Source organism: Leuciscus leuciscus, assembly GCF_965113295.1.
Source record: "Leuciscus leuciscus genome assembly, chromosome: 25".
In the NCBI taxonomy this organism is placed as follows: Eukaryota; Metazoa; Chordata; class Actinopteri; order Cypriniformes; family Leuciscidae; genus Leuciscus; species Leuciscus leuciscus.
In genome coordinates this window covers 4,929,278-4,944,047 of record NC_138724.1, presented here as the reverse complement: position 1 = coordinate 4,944,047, position 14,770 = coordinate 4,929,278, and the positions used below count along the sequence as shown (strand labels likewise).

Below are 14,770 nucleotides of genomic sequence, written 5' to 3'. Positions count from 1 at the left end.
TTGCTTCGATGATGAAAAACCAGATAATAGCTGCCTGCGAGCGATATTTATAGGCCTAGACCACGCCCATTTCGGCGGGACGTGACGCAGCGGGCGCGAAGTGCCCTGATTGGGTCTGACGTCACGCCAGGCCTCGCTCGATAGGCTGCTGCAGTTGCCGCAGAGCAGCCAATAGGCGCGCGAGCTGTCTCGCCTATGTCTGCATTGCTGCTGCAACGCGTTTTGCATTATTACAAAATTAAGGATAATTTTTGGCTTCAATATCTCGCGGAAAAGGATTTTCCCCTAGCGTAAGATATCTTACGCAGTACTCGTTCCCTCTTCTAGAGAGAACCGAGGTTACGTTAGTAACCGAGTACGATTTCCACTGGACCAGCAACTACACAATCACTGCCTTTTAAATAAAGCAACAAGCAGCGTATCATCAATGTTTGTAGATCTTCTCCTGGACTGAAGCACAGGCTCTACTCTTCTGCACAACAGTGACCCAAAAAACAAGATTTTACAGTAAAATACTGGCAACAGTGTTACCAGTATATATACTGTTTTATAACTTACAGTTTATTACTGTTAAAATACATTTTGTGGGTGTGACTTTTTTATCTTACACTGTTAACCCTTTCAACCCCACAGGGAAATCCACACTACAGAGAGTAAAAAGTAACATTGATGCAGTGTTGCAGTGAGATAATTAAGAGAATATGTAAGTGATTGTTGAGCATTAGTGATGAACACCTGCTGTTGGAACAGAATATAGAGAAACACAAGAACTACAACTGATTTCCAGCCATTACACATTATTATACTTATTATTAACCAGTATGACTTTATTTCTGTCATACATCTACAGAAGTTGTTATTAAGATGTTTAATTGAAAATGTTTGGTTTGAAGTTACCATTATAGAGATCAGTGCTTGCTTTAGTTGGGATGCTGATGCTAAAACATAAGGGTTTCTTTTGCTGCTTGAGCTGGTTTTGTGCAAGTCACACTTGTACACACACACAGTTTATGAATGATTGTGGTTATAATGATTATGATGACAAAATCATCATATTGCCTGTTCATTCACTAAGGAATTCATTCTCACTCATTCAGAGTTTAATCCTCAATCAAAAGTGTCCCATTACCACCACTGTGAAACCACAGCAAAAAATTACAATGACTCATTTGTTTAACACATCACGCTCAAACCAAAAAAAAACAAAAAACAGATCTACTCCGTCTTTTAGAAACACAGAGATATCACAATTTAGCACATGAATCTCAACAATGGTGGCAATATTTTTTTTATTCATGCAGCAGTGCATGCTGGGAGTTTTATATTATCCTGGAACCCAGCATGCATTGCGACATGAATCTTTTGATTGTCACCATTGTTGAGATTCATATGCTGATTGTTGATGTCTGTGTGTGTCTGAGTTAAGTAGGTGTTAAAAATGTTTTGGTAACACTTTACAATACGGGTGCACTAATAACTAATGCACAGATAATACTGAATTAATGTGTAACTCATGATTATCTAAGCTATTCATTAATGATTACCACATTAGGAATTAATTAAGAGTATGTCTGGTTAATATATTAGTTCATACATTAATTGTTATTAATTAAATATGTCATTGTGGATTAATTCCCTAATAACTCATTTTTTTAACTAATAGTGTTAATTAATATGTTAATTACCACAATGAGCCAAAGCCTTGTATTTCATCTTCCAGACAATAGGTAAACTAATATGCATTAATACATGATTAATTACTGCATTATTAGTGCAAATTCATGTGTAAATTACTACAATTACTAAATGACTAGTTAATAATAATGTGCCTCAACAAGTAAAGTCACAACATAATTATATATTTGCAAACCATTAGCTAATGATTCATTTATCATTAATGACCATCACTTGAGTTTATAAAAGCTGTTTATTAAACACTTTCCAAAAACACATTTCCATAACACATTACATTGTAATGTAACACCTTTAATTTTTTAACAGCAACTGTAAAGCAAGCAGCAGATTTATAAAAACACCAAGTCATAAATTTTTTTTTAAAAAACGTGTGTTTTGTGGTAAACTCCTACACTGGATAGTGATGACGAATGTCTTTTAACAGTCTACCAAGGGGACCCTGGCTATGTTTGACAGCCAGCCAGTGAGTCCATTCAATGACCGAGAGGTGTTGCTTCAGGATTTTTTCTGTTCTGTTTCCTCTAAGTCTCCAAATAGTAGACTTGTACTTTAGCCATGCTCTCTCGAGATGCTGGGTGTGGGCTCCACTATGGGGATCCACGAACCACTGTCTGTGATTTACTCTAAAGTGAGTGTAGCCCATGACAGCTAATGCACCTCTATAAGCTCTCCATTCATCACTTATAATGGTGGTGCCAGGTCGCACATGCTTGACCACGATTGGTACAAGATTCTGCCTTCCTCTTCTCTTTACAAGTCGTAAGACTGGATGCCGTCACTCATCCTTTACTCCTAGTATGCCGAAGACCCATTTTTTTCGCTGCAAAAGATGCTTTCCAACAGGTTTTATCGTAGTTTTTACTCCAATACAAGTCAATGGAGTTGGACAAAAACTACGATAAAACCTGTTGGAAAGCATCTTTTGCAGCGATTTTTGTGTGAGCATATCAGTGAACACCCCTGACCACTCGGTGAGTTTCACGTCTTTGTAAATGAAAGTTTAATGCGTTTTAGGAAGGATTATTCCAGTGCACCTATGCAACCATTGTGGGGGTGGGGGTGGGGGGCTGCTACCACAGAAACCGAAAATTCTCGGGCCAGCAGCATTTGTCCAAATTTCAATCTTAACCATTGTATTTCATCAGAAACGATCTGAAAACAGGGCTTTAAGTGTAAAATACCGAACTTGTCCTTTAAACAATTTTTTTTTAAATGGTTGTAATTGGGTTAACTTAATACACAAAAGTGATTATTAAAATACAGTGGAGATCAATATTAGAGAACAACCTACAATGTCTTAAATTTCGAGGTAATTTGAAGTTATCTGAACAGGAGTGAAAGTGTAGTTTTTTAAGCATATTTCATATATTCTGAAGCGCAGTATAAAAACTTAAATGAGATACTTGAAAAGAACACTGATTAAAATTAGACAGCACTGTCAGATACCTCCCAGTTATTTGTGTTAATCTGGCATCCAGTTTCTTAATTATCTGACAAACCCTATGTGGCATTGAGAGTATTTTTCTTAAAGATCTTCTAGTGTAATGACTACGCCACCTGGGAGTTCTTAACCCAGGAATACCAACCTAATAAATAGGCTGCACAGATTTAATTCCCTCTTATAAGACAAAAGACGTGGATGAATAAATAATTGTTTTATTTTTCTAGTCACAGTAATAATAATTAATTCAAGACAAAGACGATACAAGGAAAATGTTCAAAATAATACTTCAACACTGAGACTTCACAACATCAATACACAATAAATACACAGAGAGACAATCTCAACTTTTTCAGATGATAGGACCGAGTGTGACCAGCAGGGGGGGACTCAGTGAGCACCAAAACACTCAGTAAATAGCACAATAAATGCAAAAGAAAACCAAACACACAATTAATATCACCTTCACACACTGGTGCTCATACACAGCACAAAAGTAATCAGCAAATCAAGCCCCACCCCTTTGCTTTTGAACACTCAACCCAAAATGAAATCAAAGAAAGGAATCACATAGATTGATCAAATACAGTTCACAATAAACGGATACAAAATAACAAGTTAATTAAACAGTAAACATTTGAAAGAAAACAATACAATTAGCAAACACACAACACTCTCCTTGTAAACATACACACTCACACGTAGCCCCACACACACACGCTTACACACACACGCTCGCACGCACACACACACTTACACACGCGCCCACACACACACTAAAACTACAGGAAGGCGATATTCCTCTCCTTGCCAACCTGCATACGGTTTTAAGCACTAGCAGTTTCGATTTGGCTATAGCCAGAGTTGAATGAAGTTGACATAACTCCGTTGGTTTAAATCCAGTTGAAACAACAGCAAAACAGCAGCGCTCCGTGATTAACAAGCGAACGACAGGTTACCCCAGCAACTGAATCCTCCCCGCCACTCGGCAGAATACACTGCCCCTTTGGGGTACGAGGAATCCCAGTCACGGCAGTCCAAAGTGCCCATAAATCAATGTGCATGCTGTGAAGAGGCTGCAAACACATCAACCATGGGAGACAGTACTCGTTCTCCTATATGGCATGGGACCACACAAACAATTTTCCCGCATGCCTCTTCACAGCATGCGGAACCGGAAAAGCAAGGAAGCTTTGTGACGTGGTTCACTACAGAGCAGATATATATGCGCCGCCCTTAGCTGGGATAGGCTCAAATAAATAAACCTGAAGCAACCAATAGTAGCCTGAAGTCAAACACCTATACTGCCACACCTATTTAACTAGCAGCCTAATTTTACACTGACTTAGCAAGATGGTGATCTATCCTAAAGTGACTGAAACCCTCCGACAGCAGGTTGTCCAGATGAAGGCCAAAGGGATGACCCTTTTCTGCCATAGCAAGAGAAGTCGTAGTTCCAAGTCTGTGATTTCTAGAATATTGCATCTTTACAATGTCTCTAACTCATTCAAGTCCCCCAAAAGGCTGGTCATCCACAAAAGACAAATGCATGAGAGGACAGGATAATGACAATCGGTTCAACACTGCAGCTGGAATCGCTTGTCAGTTCAGCGCTGAACAGGATAAGGATCTGTCTCGACATACAGTTTCTCAACATTCAAGAGAATTTGGACTTAAAAGCCCGCTCTGCAGCGACTTTTAGTGGACAGAGGAGAACCGGTTCTGAGCTGAAAGCATTGAAATAATTAAATGGCCAGCCCAAAGACCTGATCTAAACCCGATTGAGAATTTCTGGAAAATCCTTTGTGACAAAGTTATGGCTAAGAAACCCACTACAGTTACCGAACTGTGGAAGAGAATGGAAGAGGAGAGGTCTCAAGATTACAGCATAGCAGTGTGAGAGACCGGTGATGTCCTATGGCCGCAGATGTGCTGAAGTCATTCAAAGAAAGGGCCTGTATACTTCCTACTAATATTTGACTGCTGTAATTGTCAGAAAATTTTGTTGTAATCTTTATTCGTGCTACAATCATTGCGGTTATCTAATTTTGATCAAAATAATTTTTTTTGTTGAAGTTCCTTTATTTAGCTTGTAAAACACTGTTCTACTAGAAAAAAATCAAGTGTTCATAAATTGTTCACTAGTTTTGATCTCCACTGTAGGTTAATCCTTTGTGACTTCAGCATGTGAATATTCTGTGGTAATGGAGAGAACACTGAGCTGTCACCCTTTAACTCACCTTACGTTTATGACGGAAGCTGCTTTCGTCAATAACAGCAAATTCTCTGGGATGTCCTATAATTTGCCCACTTCTTCTTGTATAACGCCTCATAGCACACTTGCAGACCTTTCTTAGCGTTGCAGCCATCTTGGACATAGTTCGGGAACTTCTTGCAATCCCATCTTGCATCATGTCGATTTGTCTGAGGTGCAAGCCCTGAGAAAACCTGGTAGTGAAGAGAAGTGCATAGCTTAGTTATTTTTCATATTACAGACTGCTTCATTTAACATGCCCGTAAGTTATGGGGTGTTTTAGGTGTGATGACAGAAGAGACTGCTCATTTAAAAATAACACAATTAGTAACAAATGCATTGAATTAAACAAACTTAAACATAATGTGGTACATTTAATCCAGTATGGATAGCCATCTGTATATTATATTCAGTACATATCTAGCTGTAAATTCTGTTCACAGTAATAGTTATCTGTATATTATATTCATAGGACAAATCTATCTGTAAAATTCTGTTTATAATAGTATTTAACTCTATATTTATTCAGTACATATCCATGTTCTGCACTTATGGAACCACTGTATATCCTGCACTTGCTGCTATTGCACTTCTGGTTAGACCTAAACTGCATTTCGTTGCCTTGTACCTGTACTTGTGTAATGACAATAAAGTTGAATCTAATCTAATCTAATCTAATATTCCAGGAAGTGACTCACATGAGTCATGATGACAGGTAAAAGAAAATCAGAACTATAAGGTACAGTAACTCTTACCTCATGCACACATCTACATTGCATTATGTCAAAAGATGAATTTGTTTTGTTGTAATTGGAAAAATGCAATAATAAATGCATTCCTTTTTTTTTGTCAAAGTGTGCCAATAATCTTAATAGTTTTTGTTTTTATGTAACTGTAAATTATTAAAGTTCCAATTATTTGTATCCTGATTGCGAAGTTACTCCCTAAGCCAGGTCAAACATGCAGCCTACTGAAGTCCACATGGGTTGGGGAAACAATGCTGACTTACCGGTAAATAAATGTCATCCATGAAGACAGGGATCTTTTTGAATTCTGAAAGAGTGATTTTGCTCTGACAGTCCTACTGCATTTTCTGTCTCTGTGGCTTTTATGTCTGCATTCCCTGGATAAACCGTAAGGTAATATTAAATCAATGTTAAATACAATATCTAGATACATCATCTGTACTTTAAATGTAATTAAAAGTATGTATTGCTCTGTGACCGACCATTTCTATTATGTAATAGCCAAAAAGAAATTTAGTTGTAAAATAGTTCACTAACAAAAGCATATAGACTACTACAGTCTAACTAGGCTGCCAATGACAGATTGCCACAGTAGCGTTACACCGTGTCTACACCAGACACAATAAATGGACCATTGCAAAGCACTTGGACTATGTCAGAATTTAGAAATAGAAAGGGGAATCAGTTTACTGTAAGGAATGTGTTGTGTCACATTGCGTTGCGCCGCATCAAGTGTAGACAATACTGATTATAATGGGTTATTAGCTATATTGTATTTGACGCATCGCGTTACGCCGCTCGCGCCCGGTGTAGACACGGTGTTAGGTGGGGAAAGTTACCATGTATATTGACATAAAATAGCATTTTAGAGGTCAAATAAAATCGCACCAAGGGAAATTTACAAATCTAATAGAACACATAACTTACCAGTGAAAGCCGTCTGATGTATCATGTCGTCTTTTCATCTTCATGCGACGGCCACATATCCGACACAACATCTTCCTTGCTAGAAGTCTCTTTTTCTGAAGCCATTTTACGAGTCGAGCAGTAGTCCTCTTAGTTGGCTTATCGATGAGCAGAAGTAAAAGCTCTGTCGTTAGATTCATGTTCTTTTTTGCTTTTGCTTTTAAGCAGTAATAAAATAAAAAAATACAGTACATAAAAACACCCAAGCCTCAACCTCAACACTGATGACTTCTTGAACTCATGACCCTGAATTTAGCCGCGAAAATGCGGACTCTTAAGTTACCATTTCCGGGGTTTTCAGTATCGGAAGTATTAATAATAAATGCACGACACTGTTTCTACGACTTTTGGAAACCTCGCAATAGCGTTAACTCGTTTTTATATCAAGGTAGTGGTATAATTAAACATTTAAAAATGAAAAGATTACAATCTTTGTTATGGGTGGCACTAGAGGTTGCCTGATTCTTTTTTCAGTCAGAAAATCTGCCAATTAACTTTCACACCATACTAACTGTGAACATTTATAATTTTAAATAGACATAAGGGGTTACGTTTTTTTAATATTTTATTGGTGACAAATTAACTTTAAATAGATAACATATGCCAGAAAATACATGATTTTTAACTTCTTTTTTAACGAAATAGTAGATAATCTAAAATAGTGAAGACAATAAATGTTTTGTGTAAAATACTGTTTATATTATTCATTCAGCCACGTTTTTTAAATCTTACGTACGAAGTAACTGTTACAAGAAAAGCAAGCCATGCCACCATCTGGTCACCTACACGAACTGCATAGCAAACCGAACAGAATAGAACATGAAGGGGGGTGTAAATATTTTGCGAATTTTAAACAAAGTTCAGATATATGGAACAGCACCCACTCTGACATTAGTTACATCATTTGACAACTGCAAAGATGTACAAGATCCACCTGAGCTCCACGTTGTGTTTAGGGGGAGCGTCAGGCCTCTGTGATTAAAGTGGAACCAATGGTTGCTGATGAGGATGACGAACAGCATCATTTGACAGAGCACACGCAGCAAGAAGCGTGCGAGCACCTGGAGGCAGACAGCAGCGCTGTAACTGTGACAGAAATGGCAAGCCAAAGCACTAAAAGTAAGCGGATAAATCGCAAAATACCATCTAAATATAATTCTGATGTGTATGGTGAGTATTAAAGCTTTAACAGTTACGTTCGACATGTTTGCCTAAAGTAACATGCATTACTAAAGCTAACGTGCACGTGGTAGAGGCCGTATTGCTAGCATGTTATACATAAAAATAATAAAAAGGTCATTGCGAGTATTTATCTTTTTATTATTTTTCTTTTTTTCTCTGTCAATTGCAAGTTTGCATCTCATAATTCTGACAATTTTCTAATAACTGTAAGATGGCAGAATTGTGAGAAATAAACTCGCAATTCTGACTTTTTGTCTTGCAATCGCGTTTTTATCACGCAATTCTGACTTTTACTCTAAATTCTGACTTTTTTCTCAGAATTGCGGGATATAAAAATTACCTTATTTATAGTAAAAAAAAATATATATATATATATATATTCCTCTTTTTTTTTATTCCACGTGCTTTTTTTTAATGGCGGAAATAAGCTTCCATAAAAACGTGTATATATATATATATATACAGGGTGGGCCATTTATATGGATACACCGCAACAACATGGGAATGGCTGGTGACACCAAAGTCCCGTTTGTGGCACACCAGTACATGTGAGGGGGCAAACTCCTCAAGATGGGTGGTGACCATGACATATACTAATGTGCCACAAACAGGACCTCAATATCACCAACCACTCCCATGCCACCACGGTGTATCCATATAAATGGCCCACCCTGTATATATATATATATATATATATATATATCAAGTACAAGTATCACAAACTGGAGGAAGCCAATTGGATGGAAATTGTTTTCATGTCAGAATATGTCTACTTGGCCACCCCCTTACTCTACTCTCCCTACTCCTCAGAGATGCCAGTCCGCAGACCTGCTCAGTTGGAGGAGGTGGAGAATGATGTGCAAGGTAGGTGTCTAAGAGTAATGATTTGACAAAACATTGATTGCACCAGTTGAGCCAGACTTCTTCTGAGAAAAAACCCTACAGTACTTTTTTAACCTTAGGAAATAGTTCAACGAAAAATGAAAATTCTCTCACAATTTACTTTCCCATATCATCCAAGACATCTGATTTTCTTTATTCTGTTGGATTTAAATGAAGATATTTAGGAAAACAGTTATTTAAGGTCATTTCAGTACAAGTGAGTGGTCACCAAAACTTCAGGTGACTTCAATCTTTTCTGAAGCAATCCAAATGGTTGTAGGTGAGAACAGCCCACAACATAACTCATTTTCACTGTAAATATTTGTATTAACAGCCATCAGCATTCTTCATCAAAAAGCATGTGGATGACTGAAGATTTTTGTTGCAAAATTATATTTTAAATTGGGGAATTAAACAGTGAGCAAAAACAGTGGGGGGAAAACTAGCTTTCTAGGAAAATTAGCTTTCCTGTAGCTCAGTGGTAAGAGCATTGCGTTAACAACGCAAGGTTGTGGGTTCAATCCCAGGGGATTGCACATACCTATGTATAAATGTATAGGATAATGCAATGTAAGTCGCTTTGGATAAAAGCGTCTGCCAAATGCGTAAATGTAAAATGTAAATGTAAAACTGATTTAAAAAATGTAATTGTTCTGTCATTAATCTTTAAACGCATACCAATTTGGATCATTTTGCCCTTGTTTAAATAATCTATCCATCAAACATTTATACCATCCCCAAGTTTCAGCTTGTCATTTTTGATAAATTATGGATATTTGTCTTGCACAAACCCATCAGTCGAGACCCCCCGGAGCTGTTTGTACAAATTGCTACACATTCATTCAATTTAGAATTTTGCACACGCAAGTTGAAAGGCATGGATAAAACATTTCTGCAACATGTATCAAGTTCATTGATAACTGTGCTTGCACGTGTTAATCATTTTGATACTATATTCATCCCATATTCTCTGGATTCCCTGAATCTTCTCACAATATTATGAATGGTAGATGGTTAAACACCTAAATTGTTTGCAATTTTGCATTGAGAAATGTTTTTTTTTTTTTTTTTTTTTTTGTCTGACAATTCTGTCATGAAATTTAACACAAAGTAATATGCCTTGATCCAGTTTTCCTGGCAAAGATGCACATTTTACATCCAATCACAGTTTTAAAACCTTTTAACTGGGATAGTCTTTCATCTTTTCACTTTTATTATGACTCTGTTGCAGCCATAAAATTAAAAATGTGTGTGTGTGTGTATATATATATATATATATATATATATATATATATATATATATATATATATATATATATATATATATATATATATATATATACAAAATACATTTAAGTTGGTCCGTGAAAACATTGGAAATCTTTAGTACTTTTGTAATTTAAATAAATGTTAAAAATAATGAACCAATCACAGATTCTTGATTTTATTGCATTTTTCAAAACGTCCCAACTTTTCTGGAATTATTGGGTTGTATCTATCTACCTATAAAGATAGTTTAGTTCTTATTGTGATGATAAATGTCTGTGTAAATGTCTCAACAGGATAGCCTGTTGTGATAAATGTTGAATGTTGGAAATACTACCATTTTAGAAATTACAAATTAAAGAAAGGATATTACAACTTTCCTATGAATGAGACAAGGGGCTGCATAAAACTTTTATATTTCTGATACTATGCAAATATTTCCTTGTCACCTGCACACTTCGTTCATGCCTACATATTTTTCTTTGATTTGTCTTTTAGAAGAGGCTCCAACTGCCCATATAACTCTTTCCAAAACAAAACAGACAGTAGAGATGCTGAAGACGAAGATCCAAGCTCTGGAGGAAAAAGTGGAGTCTTTGACTGAAGAGAGAAACTTTCTCAGAGAGAGACTGGAAGATGGTAAGTTCCCCATCCCTTCCTGTGGCACAAATTGGGAATTACTGATTATTGTGCCACAAAGAAAAAAGGTTACTCAAACACGTAAAAAAAAAAAAAAAAAAAAATATTAACTCATACTGTTCACTTTGTTATTTAAAAACAGTTGCATTTGGTAATTTTCATGAGAGTACATGTACTTCCTGTATATGTTACAACACAGAAGGGGCAGACACACGGATAAGGTAATGTGAGTTTATTGATAACAACCAGATGAGTGATCGGAGTGCAGATGAAGGTGAGTAGATCTGAATATAGTCCCGATGATGATGACTTGAATGATACAGTATGTCCTTCTTGCAGATGGAGAGCGGAGAGGGATTACCGGAACCGGAGAAGACACAGGAGACGAAGACCCACGAGGAAGACTGGTAGACGGGGAGAGGAAGCCACGGAACAGGTAAGTAGTATGAGGAGTCCTGGAGGTAAGCATACAGAGAAGCATCTAGATGCGAACAATACCGGACAATGAGTGAGAGTGAGAGCGGGGTTTAAGTGCTGGAGGTGATTGATGAATAGATGACGTGCAGGTGTGTGTGATCAGTATTCAGGAGAGGAGGTGCGCTGTGAGTGAGTGTGGGTGGAGTCTGGCGTGATTGTAACAGTATATATATATATATGTATATGTATAATAAAATATACAGGGCTTTCCATTAACTTTTTTTGCTCACCAGCCACTGTGGCTAGTGGTTTTCCAAAGTTACTAGCCAGTCAGCATTTTCACTGACCACAATTTTGACATCGATACCATGGGGGAAAACTGATATTGATATTTTTAATATTATCATGATTCCAATATCTCCATAATTTGGCAGCCGGTATTAGGCTGCTGTCTTTTTAAGACCTGACGCACAACCCATTATACTGAGTAATTATACAAAATCTGCAGGAACAAGTCAAATTAAGCGCAATACGCGCAGTCACACACTGAAATTCAAGCCCTGTAACAGCAACAATATTCATTCGGAGCAAATGAAATGAGTGGATAAAGGGATGGTTTGTTTGTCAACTCACTATTGGAGAGATCACGAGAGAACGATAAAGTGTAGATGGTATAGTTTCTGTTCTGCGGGAAATGAGTATTGGAAGTGCTTCAGATATTTCAGTATCGATAGACTACTAATATATTTATTATTATTGTTATTTTTTTCTGTATTTCAAGACTCAAAGAAGATATAACTATCTGTACATCTGTACATCCTGTACATCTGTACATCCAGTCCCAGAACCCTACAGTATCCCAGCTGGAGTCATCTGAAGATACAACATCTTCAGATGACTCAAGCTCAGATTCATCAGAGCCTTCACGAAAGAAAAAGAAGGATAAAAAAAAAAGAAGAAGAAGAAATCAAAGAGAGCACAGGCCGGTGATTTCAAAAGAGGTACTACAGTACAGGTTACCATTGTGTCTTAATGTATTCACAGAGACCTATGTTGTTATAATAATTTTTAACCAGAAAACACTCATTGTCTATTAGGGCTGGGTAGTTTGACCCAAAATCTTTATCACGTTTTTTTTCTGGCGGTTTCGCGGTATATCACGTTTTTTTCACTGGACCTTTATTATGGCTAATTTTGCTTTAAAGGGATACTCCACCGTTTTTTTCATATTAAACTATGTTATTCCCTTAACTAAGACGAGTTGATACACACCTCTCTCATCTCAGTGTGTGCACTCAATCGCTCTGGCGCGCGGCGACACTTTGATAGCACTTAGCCTAGCCCAGTATATTCAATGGTATCTAACAGCAATGAATTTAGAAGTGACCAAACACATCAACGTTTTCCCTACTTAAAAACAGTTACAAAATAAAACGTGGCGCTTTTCTAAGCAGGTTAAAAAGGATAACTATAATCTATGGCGGAATAGTACTTTTGGGAGTAATTCGACTCGGCGCAGTAAAAAGTCACGCCTGATCCTCTTCCTCTCACTTCTGTCAATAGTGGGAAGAGGATCAGGCGTGACTTTTTACAGGCGTGACTTTATTATTACTATTAATCGGAGTACACTCTACTGTACAATAGTAATAGCCTCTATTTTTGTTATTTCAAATCAAATGGCTCTACATGGTATGTGCAGTATTAAAGAGAGTTGGTTTTGTGAGTTACTGTTGTGTTAAAGTTGTTACTATTGGTGTAAGAAGGGTATGCAGTTAATAGAGGTCCGCCCTCGACACACTCTACATAGCGCTCTTCATAGCCATTGAATAGATACTGCAGCAGTTTCAGCGGTATGGCGGTTTTTGAAAAATACATGTTGGTCTCGAAATTGAAACATGGTTTACTGCCAGCACTACTATCTATATATTTAATAAATGCACCTTACTTCTTTTTAAGTCTCTCCATCATTGTGTAACTCTTTTAAAATTTGTTATAATTAGTGCTGTCAATCGATAAAAAAAAACAAAAACAACTATGATTAAACTATAAAACTGTAATTAAGCGCGATTAAAAACATCTACGTTTTTAATATTTTAAATATTGTAATAATTTCACAGTTACTCTCCAAATTAATGTAGAAACAACTTAAATACGGTATATTTGAAATATTTGTTGTAATGGCATCTTTTTATGAAGCCTAGTATCACTGATATTAAAACTGCTACTGATGTCTCTGAAATTATATATATTTTTTTAAACATTAATGATATAGACATTCAGCATTACAGTATAATTAGAAGCTATATAAATTTCAAGTGAACGTAAAACAATCTTCACATAAACCTATTATAATTAACGTAAACAAAAAAAATTAATCGCCTGCGTTAATGCACTAATTTTGACAGCACTAGTTATAATAGATCAGCTTTAATTAAAGCTACATGATTGAATAGTTTGGGTTAGATTGATTAAGCCAGTGCTATGGCCTTAAAAGTACCTTATTTGCATATATTTGTGTGAGTAGTGGCAGCATGCTTTGTCTATGGAATGATTTCTCCTCATTTGCTTTTCTGTTCTTTCATGCATTTATTCCAGTACGAACTCCTGAGGAGTCTGTTTTGCGATACCACAAAGTCCTCCGACTTGTCAAAAGTGGCTCAACAAAGACAGATGCCTATAACAGCGTGGGAGTGGACCGAAACACAATTGTGAACCAAGCACCAATTGCAGAGCTGGCTGCAGTTAGCCCTGACATGTTCAAGCTCCTGAGGGCTGGTTTCCAAAAAGGAGACAGTCTGCAAAAATTTGCGGACAAATGTTTGGCTCAGTGTATTTTAGAGCCAAATGCAGGTCTCATATGTGCTATGAAACAGGCCAATGACCTGTTAGACATTCTGAAAAAGTAGTTACTGAAAAGTAGTTAAGTACATTTTAAGCAGCATTGTTTCTTATGACTGCTTGTGTTCTAGTGGTACTAATCATCCCACCCCTTTAGTACAGCTCAGCCCATGAGCTAGTTTTTTGTGTGTGTGTGTGTGTGTGTGTGTGTGTGTCTGTTTAGCAGAGATGGGGGACTCGAGTCATATGACTTGACTCGAGTCAGACTTAAGTCGCAAATTTTAGGACTTGAGACTTGCTTGACAAATATTAATAAAAGACTTGACTTGACTTTGACTTGATATTCATGACTTGAGACTTGACTCGGACTTGAGGTAAATGACTCGAAATAACTTGTCTTTTTAAAAATAAATATCTGTATTTGAACGCACCGCAACAATCACG

The 14,770-nt window shown here is 36.9% G+C and overlaps 1 protein-coding gene across 1 annotated transcript; it reads left to right on the top strand.

The window, feature by feature from the left end:
- Nucleotides 1-9,096: 9,096 nt before the first annotated feature.
- Nucleotides 9,097-14,437, top strand: LOC309490028 (uncharacterized protein; the record flags this gene model as incomplete). Its single annotated transcript, XM_082158972.1, has 3 exons — nucleotides 9,097-9,148; nucleotides 10,931-11,071; nucleotides 14,084-14,437. 3 exons carry the CDS (start codon nucleotides 9,097-9,099, stop codon nucleotides 14,392-14,394), a joined length of 504 nt encoding a protein of 167 aa, XP_082015098.1. The 3' UTR covers nucleotides 14,395-14,437.
- Between the last annotated feature and the right edge of the window lie 333 nt (nucleotides 14,438-14,770).